This window comes from Sturnus vulgaris, chromosome 3 (genome assembly GCF_052056855.1).
Source record: "Sturnus vulgaris isolate bStuVul1 chromosome 3, bStuVul1.hap1, whole genome shotgun sequence".
In the NCBI taxonomy this organism is placed as follows: Eukaryota; Metazoa; Chordata; class Aves; order Passeriformes; family Sturnidae; genus Sturnus; species Sturnus vulgaris.
Window position 1 is genome coordinate 51,982,283 of NC_142245.1, and position 24,341 is coordinate 52,006,623.

Below are 24,341 nucleotides of genomic sequence, written 5' to 3' on the forward strand. Positions count from 1 at the left end.
CCTGGAGTGCCTCAGTGCCCAGAGGCTGCAGTGGTGTGATGAGAAGCTCTGAGGGCAGCCTCCAAGCCCACCTCTGGCATTAGTGGCTTGTGTTGCCTATGGCCTATCCGTCTTCTCCCAGTGACACCATGAAGACAGAAATGCATCTTCTCGTTTTAAATACATGGCTTTTTAACAACTAGGAAATCCACCTGAATCTAAAAAATAATACACCAAAGATTCCGTTCTGTATGAGTGAGGGCCTATAACACAGTCAATGAAGGTGTCTGCCTTCAGTCCCAATGACACATGTATTTATTTGCAAAGAGATCTAGCTAACTAATAAACCAGTGCCTCCTGCAGCAAAACAGGCTGCTCCAGCAACATAAGCAGCTTTTCTCACCTCTGGGCTGTATAACCCACATCTTCCAGAGACCAGATGGAAAAAGTCCGCTCTGTGGTGCTGCAATGATACAAGCATGAAAAACAAGCAGTCCTTTGATTATGAGGAAAAGATGTCCCAATACATAACAAAACAAATAGGCAGTTTGCTTTCCTGAACACCAAATCCGCCTGAATGTAGCTGGGCATTCTGGATCAAGCTGCACTGCAAACGTACATTATCTTCAGCTGTGAACACAGCTCTGTGTTCTGTAGCTAGCTATGAAAAGAAGAACACTTTCCCCAGTTTTATCTTTGGCCACGTTAAAAAGAATCATTCACCACCTTCTTTCACCACCACTACCCTTATCTTTATTTGTTTTTTATGAAAATAATATATTAATTTTATAATCTCTGTGGCCCTATAGAAATATTTTTTCTCAGCAGTGTAACAAGGGATATGCCTCTCTAGCAGGTGGTGCTCTACATGGAGTAAATCATTTACTGGCGCTGGCAATCATTCACCCAGCTATCAAAGAAAACCAAGCAGCACTGAGAAAAGGTCAGAGATCAGCTCCAGCCCAGACAGGTATGGCTGGGCTCTCATGAGCTTTGAAATATGCCAGTGAGAATCTGCAGGCTGGTTGCCAAGACAGCATTTGGAGTGAGGGGAGGGAAATGGGACACATAGTGGGTAGCACAGTGCCAAGGGCATCCCTCTGTCCTGCAGAGTCCCCTCAGGGATGGGACACCTTTCCTTTATCCATTTTACCTGGTTGATTTTTCTAGCCTGTGTACCTCTCAGATTAAAAAAAAAAAAAAAAAATCAGGGAAAAAAAATGTCCACAAGAGACTATATGTTGTAAATACAATTATTTTGTAATTCATGGGTGTTGTCCTTCAGAAGCGTCTTATGCTCACTTTCCTCCATGTCCAAGTGCTCCAATTCTACTTAATCTCTCTTCAGGCATCACAGCCACCTAATTAACATCACTTAAACAGGGTAGTCATTCAAACCACAAAATAGGATAGGCATGGCATGTACTTTGTATAATCCACAACAACCACTCCATCAGTGTGTCCAGATCTAACTTCAATTTCCTCATGTGTGCTCAAAAGCTGCTTTTATGTGAATTCATAAGAAATCAATTTTTCTGACCAGTTCTTATCAGTAGCCCTTCATTGAACTCAGTTTACATTGCAGACTCCTCTGGGGCTGGCATAGATGAAATAAGTTGGCTCTCTGCAATTGATGTGCTGTGGAGCCTACATCAAAAGCCTTGTGAAAATACTAGGGCAACAGTTCAGTTTGCAGAGGTGTGACTAACCCTTTCTCGTTCCTGCAAGGGACAACTTGTGTGACTCCATCAGCCTGAGATGACCTAAAATCTTAGAAATAAAAGGGTAGTAAAGAATTATCATTCTGTGCTTGCATTGCACATGCAATATGGCACGGTTGCCATACAATCATGAAGGTGTGCTGGCTAACTCCAGTGTTCTACACTAAGGCTGTGCAAAGGTCTCTCTATTGTCCTGAAGTTGCACTGGGTGAAATTCTGCTTCTAATAAAGGAAATGGCAGAATCCCAAGAGGCAGGATTTTACCCCAAAGCTCTCTAAAGTCCTCAAGCTCACTTAGATCATATCCACAGAATATTGAGGGTCTTCAGACAACTAAGTTCTATGGACTTGTTGTTGCAACTTTTCCTCCTTTGCCTCATTCTCTCATTTGCATTTCCAAAATGTAAGAAAAGAAAGAATCAAATAAAGAATTGTGTCATCCTTGACCTCCTTATTGATTTCGATTTTGCTCATAAGCCCTTTGCCAAGGATGCAAACAGCCATCTTCATGAGTGATGTTACAAAATGCTAGCAATTGCTTGTCTAACACTGGAACTATTCCTGTAGGAAAAGGAGCTTGGTGCAGTGTGTGAACATTTTTTCCTAAAGTTGCTATTACTTGAACAGCCTCTCCAAGAAAACCCAAGGTACAGTGTGTACTTAGGCTTTAGGGGGCAGAGGGTTTCACTGGTTTTTAACTTTGTTTTCTTTTAAGATAAACTTCGGTTTATTCAAGAATGGGAAAGATTTATTAATTCTAGCAGAGCAGTATGCTTGTGTTTATTCTGACTTTTATATTCATATCTGATCAATCAAGAGAAGATGTGTCTTGGAAAATATTACATTTGTGCAATATCAGATGCAAATCTGGAAATCTTTCTTCACTTAAACTCCCCTTGAGACCTGAGATTTTTCCTGCTCTGACAATGTTTTATTTAAACGCAGCGCCGTGGGTGTCGGGTGACAGCAGGGCGGGACCGTGGCCCGTGCCGCCAGGGGGCAGGAGACACTTCGGAAAACTGGGATAGGGAATGGGATCCTGGAGCAGAGACACCTGGGAAAGCTGGGATAGGGAATGGGATCCAGCAGACGGGGCAGCCTCCCGCCAAAATCCCTGCCCGCAGAGGGGCTTATTGTGTCCTGGGACCCTCAGCCCAGCACCCTGGAGACTCCTGAGCAGCTTGGCCATGGCATTCTTTCAGCCATCCTTATTTCTGCTCCTCTGGCAACAAAACATGTGGGCAAGAAGGCAAATGGCATTCTGGTTTGCATCAGTCATAATGTGGCCAGTAGGACCAGGGCAGGGATTGTCCCCTTTTACTTCAAATCCTGTGTTGAGTTCTGGGCCCCTCATGGCAAGAAGGACACTGAGGTGCTGGAGCGAGTTCAGAGAAGGGCAGTGAGGCTGGTGAAGAGTCTGGAGCACAAGTCCTATGAGGAGCAGCTGAGGGAGCTGGGATTGTTTAGCCTGGAGAAAAGGAGGGTCAGGGGTGACCTTATTGCTCTTTACAAGTCCCTGAAAGAAGAGTGTAGCCAGATGAGATTGGCCTCTTCTCCCAGGTATCAAGTGACCAGACAAGAGGAAAAGCCCTCAGGTTGCATCAGGGGAGGTTTAGATTGGATAATAGGAAAAAAATAATGGAAAGGGTTATCAATCATTAAACATGATACCCAGGAAAGTGGTTGAGTCACCAGCCCTGGAGGTATTTAAAAGAAATGTAGATATGGCCCTTGGAGAAATGGCTTATTGGTGGATTTGGCAGTACTGGGTTAATGGCTCTACTTAATATTCATACAATTTTCCAACCTAAATGATTCTATGACTCTCTGGCATTTAGGTACTTATCTCCCCTGAAACTGTAGGTGAAGACCTAAAATGGAGTCCCTCTCACTCAGATGTTTTAGACTGAAGTGGAGAGAAGTGTCTGATTGTCTCACCACCGATGATGGAGGGTCATCCAGGCCATGGAGTTAGCTTTTACCCAGACACCTGCACCACAGGTGTGTGCAAGGCAGAGCCTAGCACCTATATGCCTTCCAGTGGGAGTATGGGACTGCTTCCCATCCATGAGTTTGAGTTCATTTAGGGAGATAGAAGCGCCTGTACTGCTGTCCATTCCTAGCACTGAGATTTTACTTATATATATATATGTATGTATGTGTGTATGTATGTATGTGTACATATATATATATATGTGTATTTAACTCAATAGTTCTGAGAGTTTTTTATTCCAAAATCTCATGGAAAAACTGGCATGATAGATATACAGTTTTTCTTTCCACCAATATGTGCATTTGCTTGCATCAATCTGTATTTCTTGTCTCCATTCCTCCTTCTTCTCTGCAAAAGCCAGAGCTCAGAGCTGTCCACACAGCATTGTAGAATCACTATTTTTGTGCTTTCCAGCCTCAGCACAGTTAGCTCTTTTGAAACAGCATCTTGGTTCCCAGGAGTGACATCAGGAGCTTTTGGGATAAACCTAATCACCACCTGCACATTCAGAAGAAGACAGAGTACATCTGATTGCACAGCTCCGCATTAAAATCTCTGTTTAGCTTTTATAAATGACTCACACAATAGCTCAGTTCACTGAGGCCTGATTTCTGAGAGACAGTCTGGTCTTTAAGTGCATACTCAGATGAGGGATCACATCTCTAAATCAGCAGCACATGTGGACATGATGCTGGATTAACACAGCATGCATGAACGTCAATAATTTGAGTCATTATTTTCAGAGGTGCTGGTTCTGACGCAATTCTCCCAAGCTTTGTTCCACCAGGAGCTGCTTCTGTGTTTCTCCCTGGCAATGACCCACTTTGTTCTGTTATTAAGAAAAGCAATCATTTAAATTGTTATAATTCAGAGTTTTCTCTCCCATTGTGCTGGACAGAGTATAAAGTTCCATCTATTTGTCCTGCTGCAGAAAACTCACCTTCTACACGCCAGTTTGATCAAACTTGTGGGGTTTAGCTTCCCCTTGCAGAAACCATGCTGTACCTCTAATTTTAAAAGCGTGTCTTTCTTGAGCTCCTTGCTGTGACAGAGTTGAGTGCAGGAAGATGAAACAGGATTGTGCAGAACATGATGTTGTAAATGCCTAAAAATATGGGAGAAAAAGTAATTTTAAAACTACACAGAGTTAACACATACGTGACCAAGAGTAAGTATTGAGAGCAGTAAGAAAGAGCTGGGAGATGGAAAAGAGAGAATAGGGAAATACTGCTTGGAGGGGAAAGTTTCTATTGTGGTGAGGGTTGCAGGGAAGTGTTTTAGCTCATGAAACATGACAGTATCTACCTGTTCCCCTCGAGAGTTGGTGAGCTTATTTTGTATATACTTTTTTGCTTTGTAGTAGCAAACACTGGGGTACAAGCACTGGACCCATGTAGGAAAGAGTGGAGATGAGAGATTTAGTTTAAATGCTGTCATTGATAAAAGTAAGCACTGAAGATATGTGCTTACACAGAAAGAGAGGAATGGTAGGCAGGGGAAAAATACCCTTGTCTTTTTGCTCCTCTCTCTCTCATTTACACATCATACAATAGATAGCAATTACACTGAAATATAGTCTGTGGTATAGTGTGATCAGTTGGAAAAGTGAGACCACAAGAGACTTTAATTGATCACTCAATAACAGATGGGGTAATAAAACCTGGGACAATAAGGAATATTTGCGGAACAAATGAAAGATCAATTCCCCTTCTGTTGTAGAAGCAAGAAAACAGGCAATTGTTAAAGAACAATCTAAAAGGCAAAATGATGAGGAAAAGAACATATGGCAAAGATGGAAACTGCTAAATACACACAGAGGAAAATGTATGTTTTTAAAATCTCTTTACAGCATGCCTATTTCTAGTCTTTGCATGCTTTCTTTGCTACCATTTTTGAAGAAATAATTCCTTGGATATCAGTAGTACAAAGCATGAAGAAACTAAGTACAAAATATAGGTTCGGTAAAAGCACAAGAGGCAGAGGAAAAAGAAAAGGAGTCTTTATCACAGGTGAACAAAAATGCTACTAAGATTTTTTTCCCACACATATTTTTGTAGAGGAGATTATGCCATGTTTAGAGAGTTAATGCAATTAGAAATGGGACAGAAATCAGCTCTTTGTAGCCACAGACACTACTTTTTAGTGAAGTGTCTAAACAGCAACACCCAGAATATCCCGTACTCCATTCTCCTGGGAATAGAAGCACATTAAACATGGGAAGCACTGATAAACTACTCAAATACTGGAATGTCTTTGAACTACTCAGAGTCTGTTTGTACAGTCTGATGAAGGCCAGGAGGAGGCCAGCATGTGAAATGAAGGACAAATGCAGAAATTCAGCTGAAGAAGACAGCTCCAAGGACAGCCAGAGCTTGTTGCTCTCTGTGGGACATGCAGGGCTGTATATGGTTGGCACTTCAGCAGCCCCAAATGGTCTTCAGTTTCTGGGTGAGACAGATGTGAGGAGGAGAGATACCCAGATCAGTGCTTGCTGCCATCCCCAGCCTGGCACATTCAGAGCACCCTGGATGTGTGCAGTCATGCACATCCAGCAGTGACCACTCCAGGGACCCTCAGTGAGAAGTTCATTCCAGACTCAGCACTGAGCAGCCTGACTCCCACTGTGAGCAGGAAGGCTGCCTTTGAACGTGCTGGAACTGCAGATTTCAGGAAGAACACCAGGCCTTCTTGTTCCCTCAGTCTGTGCCCAGCTCTTTGCTAAGAAAGTCCCACAGAGCTCACTAGGACTGTCCTATATTTAAAAGAAGATTTGCCAGCTAGCTGCCAGTTGCAGGGGTGACAAGGCTGTGGCTCATACATAGGCACTGCCCACTCATGCAGCAGAGATGCATAAACCCTCTCTGGACCCATAGCCTTGTGCAATTCTCTGCAAGATAAAAAGTACAACAGAACAAAAGTGAGGTCAAAAGTCTTGGATTTAGAAGTAACACCTTTTATTTTTATGTTTCTACGTTTGTTCTAAAGAAGTATTTGTTTTTCCTTATGCTGCATTTCCTTTTTCTCATGTTAGTATGGAAAAGAAGAAAATGAAATGGAGACGTCCCTAACTATCTGTCCCTACAGCTCCATTTGAATACATCACAGTGAATATTAGACTACAAACAGCGAATATTATCATTCATGGTAATATGAGACCGACAACATGGAGAGAACAGCAACACTGATGCTTATCACCTGGGCTACACTGCAGAAGAGTGTGAGCTGTATTCTCAGCAGAGCTTTATTTGGGTTATGACTCATGCAGAGCCCTGTTTTCCTGCTGCTCTCCCACCTACTGAGACAAACGAGAACTACAGTAAATAAATAAATAAATAGTTATTATTCTCAACCAGAATTCAATAAAAAATGTAACATACCGTTGCACATCCTTCATGGAGGCACACCAGGATCCTCAATCCAACACGACACTTCTGCAATGACCTGTGCCTTGCCTTCTCCCACTCTGAAGCTGCAGTTGAAGCTCTCTTATTTCAGGCTTTTTTCCCATTTGCAGTAATTTTCCTGTAAGAGTAGGCCAGCAAAGAAGAGAGGTTTTTGAGGACTCTACAGCTGAGGAAGAGTTGGTGGAAAGGTTGGAAGGAAGAGATGAAAAAGCCAGAGGAGGTAAGCAGTAGGGTAATGCAGAAGCAAGTCTGAGCAGTGGGTGAGAGCTTGATGACAGCAGCTTTATCACCCTGTTAAAGACCCTTCCAGTGATGTAGGTAGGGATTGTGATTGTAAGGGTTTCAGTTTTCTCTTTTTTAAGGATGGGTATGTTCCTGTGCCAGATGGAAGTTACAAGAGTGAATCAGCATTTATCCAAGTTTGGTGGAGAGCCCTCTTCTTCATACCGACCATTGTAAAGCTGAACTTGGGATACCAGCAATCTTTTACCATCCAGTGACCTTTGACAAAGTGAATTAACATAGGAGGCATCTGCATACATGGATGGGAGGGAATATGTGCTCTATGAGCCTGCTTTGTCTACACTGCATTTCATCTTTTTGCTGGCTTAAGGAAGGGGCAAAATCTTGACATAATTTTAAACTCTTAACTACTTGGAGTAGGAACTGTCTTTATAAGGTTCACCAAAATAAAGGACATCAGCATTTGTTTCAGATAGCTGTGCACAACCAGACTTGAAATAGTAATAATAGTACAAGTGCTCAAGTATGACACATTTGGATAAAATCAGAATGCACAGCCAAGTAAGTGACTTAACCTTCTATGAAGCTGCTTTTTATTGGAACCCTTTAAAAAGATGCAATAAATTCATTCTTTTGGCGGAACTGGCATAAGCACCTGAAAATATGGGAGCAGCTTTCCAGATTCTTGAGTGTTAGGCTTTGGGGCTCATCTTTTTGAAATACTTAGCAGTTTCCTCCCATCCAGTAATTTTGTGTTGTTTTCTTCTTTTTTGCGGAAGAGGAAGATTTTTTTGGTGTGCTACTACTGCAACAGTGAAGCTCTTCCCTTAGGCTGGTTTCATTTTGTGGACATTGGAAACATTTGGGATCAGATTACATACTGGCAAGTAGGACAATGGTATTGCTGTAATGAGCTGGAGGCTAATTTATAGGCTTTGCAGATGTGAATGCATTACCATGCAAATCATGAGCAGCTCCTGCCTATAAATAAAATAACTTACCTTGCCAAGGATGGCTGTCCCAAAATATAATGAGTATTATAAATTATAAGCAGGTGTCAGATTTCCACTTCCTTTGTATTCTTGTTTGTGCTTTGCTAAGAAAATATTTAAAGGTAAAATGTACAATACCGTGTATGGCACAGGCAGTTACAATCTTTGCTGCCCAGTGCTATTATCACCTTTTGCTAACTGCCACTCCTTCATTTGTTAGAAAAACAGCTAGTCAGACTTGTCAGCAGCTTTGAATAATATGCTCCTACATGGTAGTCCTCTGAAAAGGAAGGATGAATGCACTGAGCATGGTGAATGCACTGAACGGTGGCTCAGAAGTTTTCTATTCACAGCTCTGCCTCAGACATAGCTCTTCCTCTGACCTGGTGTGTGGCCTTTGGCAAATCTTTTAAGCAGTCCATTTCATAATTTCTTTAGCTAAGAAATAAGCAACATTAAAGTTTGTTTTGCCTGTGTTTCCCATTCAAATACTTTTTTGGAGTAAATCCTGTCTTTGCTGTCTATCTGTGCAAGGTTCTTTGTATTGGCACACACTGGGCACACCTGGAAGTAGAAATAACAGCAGAAATAACTTCTGAAGTTACTGCTTCAGAAGATATTTAGGAATTAGCTCAAATCCAATGGGTGCAAAAATCTAAGTTGGTTTTTTTTTAACTTGAAGAGAACTTAATGAGACTGCACTTAATCACGTGAGTTGCTTAATCAAGTAATGAACTCATGCAGGACTGATGTCTCTATGATTTTGCCAGCTTCCTGCCATTCCCTACTTCCTCAAAACACCTTTTAATGACAGAAGAGCAGAAACAGCAAAACTGAAGAATTCCTACAAGTTTCACTGAGAAACACTGCCTTGTGGAGGAGAGAATCCCAAAATAATTGCCTTCCTCCCCTAAAGGAGAAGTTCTACAGTGAACTTAGAGAGAATCTCAGAATTGTTAAATTTTGCTCCTAGTAGAGCTATTCATTTCTTCTTAAAATCATGTTTTTGAGGTTGATTACAGTGGAAGAAAAATCCTTCTCAGAATGGAATAGGCCTGCTGGAAACAAGGCTCACTGACAGCTTTGCTTATTTTATGGACATATTACACCAAGCTAAGCCTTTGCCATCTGCTCTGCCACCAATTGTAAATAGAAAAATCCCACACCAACCAAACAAAAAGAACAAATCACAAGAACATCAAGGAGATAAAAGTGATTTAACTCCCTGTATATGCTCCACCAACAATGCAGCTTGCACTGAAGATGTTCTTTCTCATGATTCCAACACAAATCACAAGGAAAACAGTTCACACACAATAAAGTAAGTTTTCTGCTGAACTAGAATTTTCTTGAACCAGACCTGACTCCACTAGATTCTTCAAATGTATTTATATGAAATTATGTGAGCTTTATATAGTGTCCTTAATAACTTTTTGTATTGTTGGTATCTCAGGCAGTAAGGTACAATGGGATGTGCTCACAGCCTTGTCAAATACTACAGTGGCTAACTGCAATTTACAGGAACAGCCTTTAAGAAGCAAGCAAGGAAGGAAAAGAATACAGGAATTGCTGCTGCCCTCCTCAGAGAGTCGAGTGCATGTACATACATTGAAACATCCAACAACTGCATGGAATATGTGAGGTATGTTAACTTGTGTATTGGGAAGGGTTATGGTAGCTACAAGATTTGTTTCCAGTTCTGAAGGCTTTCCCTTCAGAACTACCTACTATAGTGCTGGTAGGAAGATGTGTCTTCATTCCACGGCCAGTAAGAGTAAATTAACTTAAAATATCTTGCACAAGGCTGAATGGAAACAAATGGAATTTCAGTGTTTAATTTTAAGAAAATTATTTATATTTCATATACTTTGTACTTAGAAATCATGGGTAAAGCAACGTGATTAAATCCTCTTATTTGGATATTTACATCAGTATTCATTAATGGGTCAATGGTGCTCTGTTCTTCTGCACCATGAAGATCAGCTTACCCTTGGCCTGGGAAACAATTGGGTTAATTTCTTCTCAAATGAAGAAATTATTCAAAGTAGACCCTTGGTATTTAAGAAGATAATGTTTTCAACTTCCACAAAGATCAGAAAAGGCACAGTAAATGAAACAAACAATTTTCTTATTACTAATTACATGTAACTACATAAAATTAATATTGTATCTGTAATACATATGTCATTTATAAAGTTGGCTTGGATTATAGGTGGCACTACCTCAAGGTTACCTGGCAACTGCCACAGTACAATCTCATTCTCACCCACTTGATCAAATACTGGGCTGAAATCTTCCATCTGGATGGGAGCAGGGGTGATTACTTTGCATTTCAATCAGGTTAGTTTCAACATTTCTAGACAAAAGAGAGCAGATAATGTTTTTCCAATTTTAATACAATCTGATAACCTTTATTTGAGAAGATGTCCCTATTTGTTGTCATGAAGAATTAAAACAAAATATAAGATTGGCTTATGTATCTGGGTTTTGCTTTTTATTGCATGTCAAAAACTTGTCCAAATGTGTACAAATATCAGCAGATCAGCTTACACACATTCAGTAAGACGACTAGTTTTTATCAGTTCTTCCAGATGAAATGTGAGTGAGCACATTGCAAAAGTAAAGGGCTATGGTAGAAAAGCTGCTCTCTTTTCATATCATCAAGACCCAAAATCACACAGTTCTGCTGGCTGCAATTGTTTCAACAAAACATGAGGGAAAAGAGTTGCACAGGACCAATGATGTACTAATGAAATCAGTGAGTTTTACAGTATACAGAAAGCAAGAGTACTGGTAGGCATATTTAAGACCAAACCATCAAAGTCCATTTGTGTTATATCCTTAAAAATAGTCTTTGTTCTTAAAAGGACCATAATTTTAATAATCTCCCAAAAATGTCAGTCTTTCTTTTTTTTTTCTTTCTGCTTGCCCTACAGTACACTGGAGAAAGCAAGCAATCCAGTTTGACTACTAGAAGCCAGATGAACCTGTAGCCTTGGTTACTAGATCTGTTTTCCCCCAAGGTCTTTCATTTATAAACTGAGTATATTTTGTCTGGGAGCTACTGAAATGTAAACACCTAACTCTAGAATTCAATTTCTTGAAATATATTTTTCAAAATACAAATTGGGAAACACTGTATTTCTGCTTGATTTTTCATTTAATGCAAGAGAAGTTTTCCAAAGTTACACATGTGGATAGTGGTGCTCTCCCTCAGGTCCGCAAGGCTGGTTGCATGTGAGTATTGCTGTAATAAGAGCTTTTGTGTGGTTCGATATCACTTAGCATTGGATTTTCAGATCATGACTTAGAGGCAATTACTGTCTACTCCCAGCAAGGTAGAAACTGAATGCTCTACTCCCTCTGATTATATCTCTAGAAAGTACGTGCCAATAACAATCTGAGTATTGATTTCATGTTGATTAATACTAATAGTGAAATATAAAAGGACATCACTCAACATACAAGTTCATCAGTCAGTTTATAGCAAACTGGTCTCTCGAAGAACATTCCAAGAAAGCTTCCCAGCGTGTGACTATACCACACGTCTATTTACAGGTCAACTTTACTGCCAATATGCTAGATTCAGAAAACCAGTCCTGTGCCCAGTCAGATGACAGAGGGAGATGTATAAGTAATTGTTAGTCTTTTCCAACCTAATTGATTCCGTGATACCTTTGAGATGAAAATTAGTGTCTGCAGGGACAGGAGCAAATGAGGTGTAAAAGATCCTTACATCCTTTGGAAGAGCTTTAGGGACTGGGACTTACTTCCCTTGAAAGAAATTCCCATTTATTATTGTGAGGAAAAGGCATAATAAATAGGAACTAAACTATGGTCTGAAGTTAACTCTCTTAATTCAGAACATTTTATTTTTTAAATCTTTTAAGTTGGTCTTTAAAGCTAGGAAAAATAAGAACCATTGACTAACAGAGTCAAACTATATCTCAGAGAGCTTGGGGGCAGCATGGAGAATGAGATTTTTTTCCTTGTGTTTGTATTGAGTATTATATGATTGCATAAAAAGAAGGGTCTGAATTGAATTTTGCATTGTAAACCCTGAAATCAGGGAATTAATTTCAGATTGATCTATCTGTGGAAGAACAGAATCTACATATTAACACTATTAAACATCTACTTAACCTGTCCTTTTGTGTTTCTCTTTACTTTGCACCATACTTAACAAATTCAGGGATTTGTCAGGGAATGGTCCTACCTTAAAATTTGTAATAGTGGCAAGAAAATCTATCTATTTCAAAAAGATCATAGTAGGTTGAAAACTTGTATAATGTCTAGCTTTTCTAGGAGAATTTCTAATATTTCAACTCATGTATTTATATGCTTAACACCAAACAGACGGTGCAAATCACAATCCATTTCCTGGCCAGTAGAGATGTATTTAGTTAGACTTTGCTGACCTTTCTTGACTTTGTAACACAAGCCTCTGACAGCTGCAGATGCGATGATGTCCTTATTTCCTCATTATGGGGAAAGGCCACGACAGATTTCAAAGCAGGTTATGGACAAAAATATGTATAATGCATTTGTAACTTTCAGTGACCTACATTCCATACAGCTACATGACAAGTTACCAGCTCAGTCACTTTTCAGAGAGCTTCAGAGAGCTTGGGTTTGTCCATTTCCCATATTACAAATATATGATGGCCAGATGATAGAATCCTTTTGTATTCAGCTTTTGAATGGACTGCACTTTTAAACTTTCTTTCCACAGATTAATACCAGGGAATCCGCTGGATTAGGGGGCAAAAGTGGGACACAAGGAGTCCTCTGAAGTTTAGTTTTTCCAGCTGACTTGAAACTCTTATGATATTAAGGTTAACTCCACAGTCACTTGTAGTTTTCTTGCCCCAGCCTTTTCAGTGAAGTCTGATAAAAACGAGAGCTTTTATAATTCAAATCTTCACTCCGCCTTTTCCCACATAATCACTCTTCTTCACAAACTCTTGTATTTCAGGGTAGAGAAGAACTAGAATTAATACAGAGAAGGGCAGTCAGAATGACCAAAGATCATTTAGGGAGCAAAATGAAATAGAATAGTCCACTGTCAACTGGAATAAAAAGAGCTGAGGGAGAACCTGTTCAACGCATAAAGAATCATTAATGATGGGGAGAAGATAGGGGATGCTTATGCAGTTCTTCTCAAAGCACAAAAGGTAGGTAGCTTCAAAAACCTCAGCAAAAAGAAGATAAAACTGGTCAAAAGAGAATTGTTTGCACAAAACTTGGTTGTGGAACTCACTGCCAGAGGGTGGTTGTGCAGGTCAAAAGCATAAAAAAGTTTCAAAAGAAATTAGGTACATTCCCAGAAGAAAAATCTGCCAGGTATTATTTATGAAGATAAAACCACTGTCTCAGGAAGTGCCTAGTCTGCAATTTAACAGAAACAGGGAGAGTTTAGCATAGGGAAGGGCACTGTATTTTTCTGCCCTTTCTTTGAGGATGCCCAACTAACTTCTGTCACAAATACAACCACTAGGTAATAAACGACCTTGATGTGGCCCAGAATAGCCGTTCTGTGTTCCTGAGGCCTTCTTCAACTGCCTTGGCAAGTCTGCATGGATGAAAAGATTATGGTAAATTGAAGAGAGTTATGGTGATTTTGGTTTTTGTCTGTCTTTGCAGAAAATATATCTTCAATGAAGTCAGAAAGTCTTCTCTCATAACCAAGACAATCTGAAGATTTTACATCTATTTCAACTGTTCTTCACAGAATAAATGCAGTGAGGCTGAAAACACAGTTCTGAATATATGCTGGGTTTATTTACAGCTCCCACTCCAGAGGCCTTTTCTCCCTAACTCTGTAATCCTGCACTGAGCAGTACTGGTGCTTAATGTGCTTTGCTGTGCTCAGAAAGGTCATACTTTTAAGGGTGCAGAAAGCAGCAGCAGCTCAGGAAGGACTTCATTGAACCCTCAGCTCTAGCCTCTGGTAACTCACTGTGTAACTAGGCAAACAATGACAGATGCCACCCCACCATCAGTGCTGTGCTTACAGTCTAGACAACCAAAACTTAAATCCTGAAAGGGTCTTGCTTGTCTGAGTCTTAATGCCCTCTGGGAGAGAGAAGAAAGGGTACCTCCATCTGCTCTGAGGTGTCACAAAGGTGATGATGAGCCTATGGTACAGCTACAGCTCTCTTCACTTCAAATTTTTAGCAGTTTATCCTTCATAAGGAGAGTCACATGTACAGAGCTTCCTGAGCAAAAAAGAGTCCAAGCTTCTGACTGCTGGTCAGTCCAGTTACAGGGGTGCTTCTGGGAAGAGTAATTTTGAAAAATCTAGCTAGGCATAATTTTTGAACCATGGAACCAAGTGGTTGTCCTGTCATTAGAGGGGGTTTCTTAGCATTTTGTAATTAAATTTGTGAGAAGTTCTCAGGGACACAGCCCATTTCTTTGGTCCACACTTCCCAGCATCTGCAGTATACAATGAGATCTTGACCAAGAATATTATTAAAATGGCCAAAGCACAGGTAATACAAGTGATAATGACTAATAGAAAAGATCTGTAATTATCTCGCAGTCTAACATGCCTTTGTCTCACACTTTTCCACTGTACTTTATAATTCTTTCTTATGTTCCCAAGACTAGAATTGCAGGGCAGGTGTGTGCACGGGCAGTATGGCTTATGCTATCAGAAAAGATTGAAAATAGGACCAAATTGCCCTCCTTGGCTACTAGAAGGCACAGAGGCAGAGTAGCATGAAGATCTTAGACGTCAAGCAAATGCTGCTCAGTAGCCTGGACAGAGAATTGAACTAACACAGCCCTACTACTTCAGATATCTTGAGTAGTTTGGCTTTGCTTACACACTCCTCGGCTGTGATCAGAGCTGTGAATATATCTTGGGATATAATTGCTATTCACATAATGCAAAAGATCAGTAGCATTGGCACTGCCAGGTGAGAGCTACAAAAGCACACTGCACATCTGCCACTGCATTTTAGTGATATATGACCACTGCATCATGCAGATACAGGATCTGCATAGGAGCCTTCTGACTTCCAGTTGGATCAGGCTTCAGCTATGCAGGGGACCAAGAGCACAGACTCCTAGATAGCCTCTACCACTGTAGAAGGCTGCTTTGCACAGCCAGGACAAAGCAAGGAGGATTTGTGAGCTGTAGGGATGACCATAGAAAGCTTAATTTTCTCTTCACAGCAGAAGAGAGGAGCCTTCATCACCATCATACCTACTCTGTAGCTGGACTTCCAGACATTGTGACATTTTAGGACACTTGCCTTGAAACGGCATGGAGAGCTCCTGATTAAATATGACCTCCTCCCTTAAGCAAAGCATATTCATGGAGTGACTTCCAGCAGGACATGGCTACTGTGTATTTATGTGAGTATACAGACAACAGACTCAAGGACTTGATGGACTCCTGCCCATATGGAAATGGAGGGCCTCAAGTGAAAAGTTTCAGCGAGCTGACTCATGGTGTTCTGACATACACGCTCAGGAAGAGTCATCATGGCTTACTAGTTTCTCCTTCTGCATAATCTCACTGGCAGGCATTAAGATGCTCTAAGGAACCTGAACATGGCCTTTGTTTATCACAAGCTGATGACATTACTAGTGAGATAAAGTGTTTAGCAGCACAGAATACATTTTGCTTGAACACATTGGACAGCAAGTGAAACATAAATGAATATAAATCTTGGTTCAGTGACATCGAGCGTCTATGAAAAACTCTGTAGCTCTGGTGAAGATGCCAGCTGCAAAGGCCTTCCTGTAGAGACTACAGAGAAATTAACCAGTAAGTTCATGATGCATATAGCTAGAAATAATCTGAAATTAAAAATTAATTCAGTTTCATCAGTGGTTTCCTGAAAATAAGCAATTAATTATTTACTACTTATAGTTGCATATTTATTTTTTTAGTGTTCCAGAGGTCCAAATGACTCTGGTATGTAATTTCTGCATTAAAAATACCTAAATCACCGTCATAGGCCTTTTTGTTGTTCCCCCTTCAGGAAAAACAAAAACAAAGCCTTGTAAAGCCAGAAACCGACCCTCACGCTCATTTCCCCTAAGCACAACACAGAATACAAGAGAATGCACATGGGTGGGAAACAATTCATCACATCGACTTGAGCCTTGACTAATAGCATCACAGTGCCCTGACAATCCCAGCCACTAACTATCAGCAGATTTTTCATTCCAAGGAAGGTGGCAGAGGACAGTCAGAGATAAGAAACTTCGGGAAACTCAGTTTCTTAGATGTTGGTTTATGGCCTGAAATTGGAAGATAACTTACATTTCTATTAAAGGTTGGGGTTTTTTGGTTAGGCTTTGTTTGGTTGTTGTTGTTGGGCTTTTTGTTTGTTGGTTTGGTTTTTAAAATTCTTAGCATTGTAGCAATAGGCTACACCTCTCCACCTCCAGCAACAATCTATGCACCTCTAGACCTTTCTGGCATTATTCTAAATCCTTTTCTTTTCTGACAAGACTTTTACATTCTGGCCTTAAAAGGCAACTATGGATTATGTATTCATTATACGCCCGAACACAGGATGAGCCCTTGTAAGTATTTGGACAAGGGACAGCCTTTGAAAGCCCAATATCCTGTGGGAAATGCTAGGGCTGATTCACCAGGTGCCAATATCCTGCCTGGTAATTCACTATTGGTACTCTTCCAATTAGCAGTAGGAGACATAACCGCTAATACTGCCAGCTGCTACCTGAAATGCCTTTCTTATCTCCTTTTTCTTTTCATTGTCTGCTTGTCTTGTCTCTTTCAAGAGAGATTCTGCAAGAAGACGAGGAGGTTGTAACACTCAATTAAGCGATGCAGTCACAAAAAGGGCAAGTAGCATACAAACTAGAGATAAGGCAGGGAAACAGCAAACCGAAGAAGGTAGGAGGTTTGGTGGGTAGGAAGCGTTCTGGGTGTGAGGAGGAAGGTCTGAGCTAGTGGAGTGGCTGCTCTGTCTCCTGGAGGCTGGCTTGTTGGAGACATTAGGGTGTGCGCTCCTGTGAAGGCACAGTCAGGTAGCTTAAGTCGTGACCTCCTGCATTTGCTAGCTCAGGAGAAAGGCTCAGATCTCACATCCACTTATTCAACCCCAGTGGTTTCAGGGTGTACCCAGCGCCGGCGCTCACGGCGGTGCGCTGCCTGGCTCCCGGCGTCCGGCCCGGTGCGGGAGCGCCCGCGGCTCCGCAGGCGCTGCGGGACAGCGGGGCTGCGCTGCGGCAGCGCCGTCGGGAGCGGAGCGGAGCGCCAGGCAACAAGAACCAGCCCCGCGGGCCCGGGCTGCGCTCAGCAGCAGCAGCAGCCCCGACCGGAGCCGCGGGGCCCGAGCGCACACCCAGCGCCCGCCTCCCGCTGCCCGGGGCGGGCAGGCCGGGGCTGCCGGCGCCCCCCGCCCGCCGGTCGCCATGGCGACCCGCCTGCCCGCCTCCCGCGGGGCTGCTGCGCCGCAGGCCCCGGCTCCGGCGGCGCCGGCTCCGCTCGGCTCCGCCAACCCCAGCGCCGGAAAGGGGTCCCTGCGCTCCCGCGGGCAGGGCCAGGCCCGCCCCAGCCCCGCTGCGCCAGAGGGGCCTGCCCGAGGTGGGAGAGGAGAAGGAGGAGGGACTCCGCAGCGGCAACAACTGACGTGTCCCCGCCATGGAGCTCGGCGTGATTCATCAGCGGCAGCGCGGCGGCAGCGGGGTGCCGCGCTCCGCTCCCGCGTAGGCACCGCCGCGGCGGGGACAGCCCCGGCACCGCTCTGCCCTCCTCCTCCTCCCTCCTCTTCCTCGCCGCCTCTCCTCTTCCCCCGCGGCTAGGCGAGGATCCCGGGGGAGGCAAGATGGAAGAAATCCTGCGAAAGCTGCAAAAGGAGGCGTCGGGGAGCAAGCACAGGGCCATCAAGGAGAGCTGCACCTGGGCCATCGGTAAGGGGCGCGGGCCGCCCGCCGGGGAGCGGAGCGGGGCAGGAGCCGCCGGTGGATGGAGAGGTTTTGTAACGGAGGGGGCAGGGACGCCTCAACAAACTTGTTCCGCGCCGGCCCCTGAGCTCCAGCGGCTGGGAAGGGAGCGGAGCACCTGGGCCGTTCAAAATGCCCGGGAGCTCCGCGCTGCTGGAAGGGGCCGTGGCACCTGCTGCCGGTCCCGGAGAGCATCCGCGTCCCTCGCCTGCTCCGCCGCCTGGGTCTGCTTCGTGGCTCTCGCGAGGCAGATATACGGGTATCAGTAGCTGTCAGTTTCCGTGTATGTTTTGGAGGTACTGTCTTTTCCTTTTCTATTCGTCTATCCCTTAAATCATCCTAAAAAAAACCAACCATGCAGTACAGTTTTTACACTGGCTTGTATTAGGGAATCTATTTTAAAAGCTAGAAGTTTTGTTTTATTGCGTTACATGCGCTCTTTTATCCTTGCAATATAATGATCAGTATAACGAATTAATCTGTCAAGGGAGTACAAGCTTAGGTACATTTCAGTATCCACCCATTTTCAGAGATTGTTAGTGGCTTGAAGTGTATTTTAACACTAACAATCTGGAACACTGATCATCAAGAGCTTTCACTTAAATCAGCATAACTGGAATACTTTCAGTTGCTTTTAATTTTTGTTTTTCATTCATACATAGCTACAACATTCTGTGGTAGATCAGACCTGTTGCTGTCTCATTACTGGCCTTTCATCTTGATGTTGCATGGGTTGCTTCATTAATTGGGTATTAGTCTTGCACAGCAGCCATGCAAGTATCCTCTATACTGTTCCAGTTTCAGTGGATGTGCTGCAGAAGTGATAAGTGAAAGGGAGAAGATGGTACTTGATGCCTGCCCATTGGGCATGCAATGTCCTGACAGATTTATGCAAAGCTTTGGCATCTCAGAGCAGCAGTGGTTGTTGTTCTGTCAGGTGTAAGCTTTATCATTGGCTCGGAGACTGTAGTCAGATGTATTAACTGTGGTTGAACTCAGAAGTTTCTTTTTAAAGCCTTGTTGTTTCCTTTAATTATACAGAAACCTTGGATTCTCCTGATGCTGCTATCAAGATACCTCCATATCAGCTGAGGTAAGAACATTGAACTAGAGTTTTGTAGAGCTTGTGAGTATTTGTAAAACTGAAACAAAAATTTTGAATTAAATGTGGGGTAGACAGAGGAGCAGGCTGCATCTGTGTGACTTTTAGAATTTGTAGATACACACATCTAGGCTGGTAGTAGTAGATAATTTTCTGATGAGCCCTTGGCCTTTGGCCCTGAATGAAATGTAAGGAAATGTGTTAAGGTGAGCATCAGTATGTATAGTGGTGACATTGCTTAGAAAGGAGGGCTCTCTTATGGTCTAAAGAGTTTCCCTGCTAAATTCCATCTTTCTGTATAAGCAATGATGCTTCTTAGTTCTTCTAAGTGTGCTTGTGTTCTTTTAAATCTAAATCAGGATTTGTTACTGAAAATAAATATTCTAGAAACTGAAAAGTTATATCATCATATAGCTAGGACACTGACTAGGAGCTAAAATTCTGTGCCTACTTCTTCCTTTAGCCTGCTGGATTATCTTGAGTGAGCCTTCTTCCCATCTCCATTTGTACACGAGATGGGAGAGGTGGCATGGCCCTCATTTGTCTAGCTATTTAAAATCTCACTTTAAATTATCATTATTATGGAATAGGTAAATAGGCAAAATTATTCACTGTCCTTTCTGACAGAACCATTAGGAATCATCAAAAGAAACTAGCAAGTGCACTGTTTAAAACAGAAACACGTTCTTTTACACAGCTTAACTATGAAGATGTGAAATGCTTAGGCTTGCCTTATTAGAGAATGTAATGGATGCTGAACGATTGCATTTATGCAAAAACTACCTCAGCAAATCCATGGAAGAAATTGATTGAAATCTACCAGATGCACAGGGGCCATTCTTATTCAGAAGCACTTTAATCAGAGGTGATCGAGTTTATCAATGAGTATGTAGGAATGTTGCTGCATGTTTGTACTGTCCTGTGGTCCTCTTAGATATCCACTGTGAGCTGCTGACAGAGGGGACATTTTTTTTGCTTCAATATACTCTCCTGGGAGTGTTTTTATCACCTCATTATTCCCTGCTGCTCCTTTCATATATGCTTTGCAAGGAAAGTTAGGGATTGAAGAACTAGTTATTCCAGAGCAGTCACCAAACAGGGAAAGAATAGTTCTTTTGCCACTCTAAAATCCTGTCAGCTGCTGTCCACAAGAGCCTCAAATCAAATGGAGGATGGATGTAGCACAGGTCTGACATGACCAGTGCCAGACACAATGCATTTCCAGCACAGGATGGAAACAGCTGAATGACTAATTCTAAATAAGTCCATTAGAATTATATTTACTTGACACTGTGGCTGGGGAAAACTTGGCTCTTCACCTTCCCATTTACCAGCCTCTATCTTTAATATGGTGTGTGGTCTCTGCCTTTAAGTGCTATTGTCATTCCCTATGAATTAGTTAGCTAGCTGTTACCACATTTCTTCCTTTTTCACTTGCCTACTACTTCTTTACAGAGAGGCCTTTTTCTCTTCTTCCTCCAGTATTCTTAATGATGTATTTGTTTAGTTGGGGTGTTTTTTCCACTGTAAATCCCAATATTTTAAAATAAAGCTAATACCTTTTCAGGTGTAGCTATGATTAAATAAGCTCTTAATTGTCAGTAGCAATGCCCACATTATTACTGAATGTTTTGGGAAATGAAACGTACACAAGAGGATTTGGACAAAAGCTTTTGTTGTAGGGTCCTTGGTAAGGCTCAGCCACACAGGCTAGCCTTAGATGGTGTGGGAGATGTTGCTAAACTTACCCTTCACTCTCCAATAACAAGCTCCAGATCAGTACACTGGGCCACGTCTTGGGCTGGAGTTCGTCTGCACGATGTGCAAATTGGATAAAAATTCTTCGCTTGGTATTTGTTAAAAAGCAGCACTGTGATGGCTCGGTTCCTAACTCTGGAAAAGAACAGCCTTGAAAGTAGAGCAATGGCTGTGGCCAGAAACACAGCCGAGATACAGGATGGAGATGTCCTGGCTGTGCCTCTTTCCTGCTTTCAGCTTACATCAAGTGCAGGTTGTATCAGCTGTAACACAGATCAGCCTCTGGCTGCTCATCCAGTTGGAATCTTAATCTGCATTTCACACTTAGGTTCTTTTCTCTCTAGAACTGAAGAATGAAGGCTACTCACAAGAATGAGAATGTGCAAACTGTATACTCACTTCTTTTTTACTTATAAAATAAAAAGCCATTTTCTGCTTCTGACACCCCAGTTCTAGATGAGTAGAGGTTCTTCATAAAGTTGACTTTTGTAAAACTGTGGTCTTAGTGTTGAGAATGGCGAGGACACAGTATCTCTGCTTTTCCTCAGACTATGACCATTTGAGTTCAAGGGGTTTTTAACATGTATTATATCAGCTACATGGTCATCTCCACTGTAGTACTGGGGTAGATGACTTCTATGTTCTCTCTTGTTCCTGACCCATCCATAGTTTCATCTTGTGTTGGACTTGTGTTACTGAACATGAGACAGACCACATTACAGTTCCCTGATGTCTGTGCAATTAATTGTGGGCTTCAGCTATAGCATTTGCATGGGAGCTGTTTCCAGCAGATGTCTGGTAGTAGTTTAGGTAGCATATGCCTGTTATGTTTGGGAGCACCTTTTGCTCCAAGGGGGTCCCAGTGACCATCCAGGATGGAATGTAATTCTTTAATTAGTTGATAGAGATCAGTTGGGTATATCTTCAGGGAGCTAGATGAGACTATTTTGCTGTTCAAATTCCTTGATGTTAATTGGACTTATGAATCCAAATCCCCGTTAATGACCTTGCATATTGATTCTAGTGAGGGGCATTATTTTAATGTCTAACTTCCTAAAGAAATACAAATCTTCAACAAATACAGAGTTTCCCACGGAGTCTTGTCAGTTCTGCCTTGAAATAGGAATATGTGTGTGATTATTCAGTGCTTTTAACTTATGATCAGTAATGGGCAAGAGTGTGAGATAATAACAAACATTAAAGTGGATCAAGATGGAAGTGGTCTTAAGTCAGTTCAAAGCTCTGCTGTAGATGTTCCATGAATTCTTGAGAAGGGAAAGTCACATAACCCATTGGTAACTGGCCTCTTATTATCTGTCTAGTACAATGATACTTGTCTCTGAACAGGAGTTGTGAGGATTGGATATATCCAAAGTGCTTAAGGAGGTTGGGTGGCTGACTTATAAATAATTAATTAGATAAGAGAAATTTATGTACTCGTGTTTTAATTGGTGAATTGATCACATGGAAAATAGCTTAAGAGACCTTAATGTTGTCTGCCAGCAAACAGTTGTTTGCTACTCAGCTGGGCTATATTCACTTCAGTATTTTCAGGATGGCAAATTCTTCCCTAAGGCCAGCACTATACACTGAACAAGGCTCTCTTCTTGGCTTGCTGTGATTTTAGAGGCTGAAATACGAGCTATAAAAGGTAACTGAACAGACACAAGAAAATGAGCTTTGAAAAAGAATGTTTGATTGGAGCAGTTTAAAACTCAAGAGGATTATCTACATATCAGAGAATAAAATAAGAGGCTAGACAGCAGTTGCCAGTCATATACTGCTTTGAAAAAACTTGGGATTGCCAGAGTTTCTTGGAATGCATTATGTCATTAAGTCATGCCTTATAGGCTATGTGAAACTTAGTGGCTTGCTATCAGCACAGACTTTGCTGGAAAGAAGAGGTTGGTTGGGAACAATTCACAGAATTGTGGATTTGGTTTGCATGGCCAGGTTTTGGTAGCAGGGGGGCTACAGGGGTGGCTTCTGTAAAAAGCTGCCAGAAACTTCTCCCATGTCCAGCAGAGCCCATGCCAGCTGGCTTCAAGACAGAAGTGCCCCTGGCCAAATCTGGGCCAGTCAGAAATGGTGGCAACCACTCTGATAAAAAATTTAGGAAGAAGAAAAAAAGTTGTTTGGCAGATACAATTGCTTCCAGAGAAGAGTGGGGTGAGAATATGTGAGAGGAACAGCTCTGCAGACACCAAGGCCAGTGAAGAAGGAGGGGCAGGAGGTCCTCCAGGTGCCTGAGCTGAGATTCCCCTGCAGCCCATCGTGCAGACCATAGAGAAACAGCCGTGCCCCTGCAGCCCATGAAGGTCCATGGGGGTGCAGAGATCCACCTGCAGCCTCTGCAGGTGACTCACACTGGAGCATGGGGATGCCTGAGAGGAAGCTGTGAACCTGTGGGAGGCCCCTGCTTGAGCAGGTTTCCAGGTATGACTTGAATCCTTGTGGAGGACCCACGTTGAAGCAGGTTATGACTCCTTTCCCTAAGCAGTGGCAGGAATAAAGTGAGATGAACTGACCAAAACCCACATTCCCTCTCTGTGTTGCTGGGCAGGAGGAGGGGGGGAAGGTGTTTAGGTCTTATTTTATTTCTCATTATCCTGCTCTCGTTTTGGTAATAATAAATTAAATTAGTATCTCTAATTTGAATCAGTTTTGCCTGTGGCAATATCTGGAGAGTGATCTCTCTCTGTCCATATCTCAAACCATGGACCCTTTATTATGTTTTCTCTCCCTTGTCCAGTTGTGGAGGGGAGTGACAGAGTGGCTTTGGTGGGAGCCTGGTATCCAGTCAGGGTCAACCCACTAAATTCCTTCTTATATTTTGAATTGGCCTTTTAAAAGTGATCAAAATTTCTGGAGATTACAGCTGGAAAGTCAGAAGCCAGTGAGGAGCAGGGTCCTGTGTAATAACCAGTTCATGTCCAGTTCTCTCTTCCTCCTTGTGTTCCAGTACTAATCACATTGGTGCTAGCTTTTAAGGCTGCTTTGTGAACTTCTTCTATAGTTGTGGACATTTGGGGAGGAGGATATTTGGGCATGAAAGTGATCTTACTCATTTTACCTTACATGTGGTTAACAAATAATAAAAGCAGTAATTGTGGTGTGATCATCACTGAACAAACAATGCTACAGAGACTATCAATCCACTTAGCTTTGCAGGTAATTCATCCACTTACAGAATCTTGAGTCTTGAGGTGCATTTTA

General features: G+C 42.3%; 1 protein-coding gene and 2 long non-coding RNA genes across 6 annotated transcripts in view; 2 read left to right on the top strand and 1 right to left on the bottom strand.

Moving 5' to 3' along the window:
* Positions 1 to 3,981: 3,981 nt before the first annotated feature.
* LOC148224335 (uncharacterized) lies at positions 3,982 to 7,207 on the bottom strand. 2 transcript variants are annotated; one of them, XR_015802403.1, is made up of 4 exons: positions 7,071 to 7,207; positions 6,889 to 6,985; positions 4,634 to 6,580; positions 3,982 to 4,522 (listed from the first exon to the last, which is right to left on the bottom strand). It is a non-coding gene; the product is annotated as an uncharacterized LOC148224335 (long non-coding RNA). The 2 variants fall into 2 exon arrangements; XR_015802404.1 differs by having other exon boundaries at positions 6,889 to 6,988; positions 7,071 to 7,203.
* LOC148224336 (uncharacterized) lies at positions 7,194 to 14,090 on the top strand. Its single transcript, XR_015802402.1, has 3 exons — positions 7,194 to 7,317; positions 9,854 to 9,974; positions 13,976 to 14,090. It is a non-coding gene; the product is annotated as an uncharacterized LOC148224336 (long non-coding RNA).
* A 3,717-nt stretch (positions 14,091 to 17,807) lies between these two features.
* ARFGEF3 (ARFGEF family member 3) overlaps positions 17,808 to 24,341 on the top strand; it is an 85,432-nt gene continuing 78,898 nt past the window's right edge. For all 3 annotated transcript variants that reach the window (XM_088161644.1, XM_014879062.2, XM_088161645.1), the window contains exons 1-2: positions 17,808 to 18,232; positions 19,307 to 19,358. In XM_088161644.1, the coding sequence (XP_088017770.1) occupies positions 18,148 to 18,232; positions 19,307 to 19,358 (137 nt within the window). In that variant the 5' untranslated portion in view covers positions 17,808 to 18,147. The remainder of the gene's footprint in view (positions 18,233 to 19,306; positions 19,359 to 24,341) is intronic.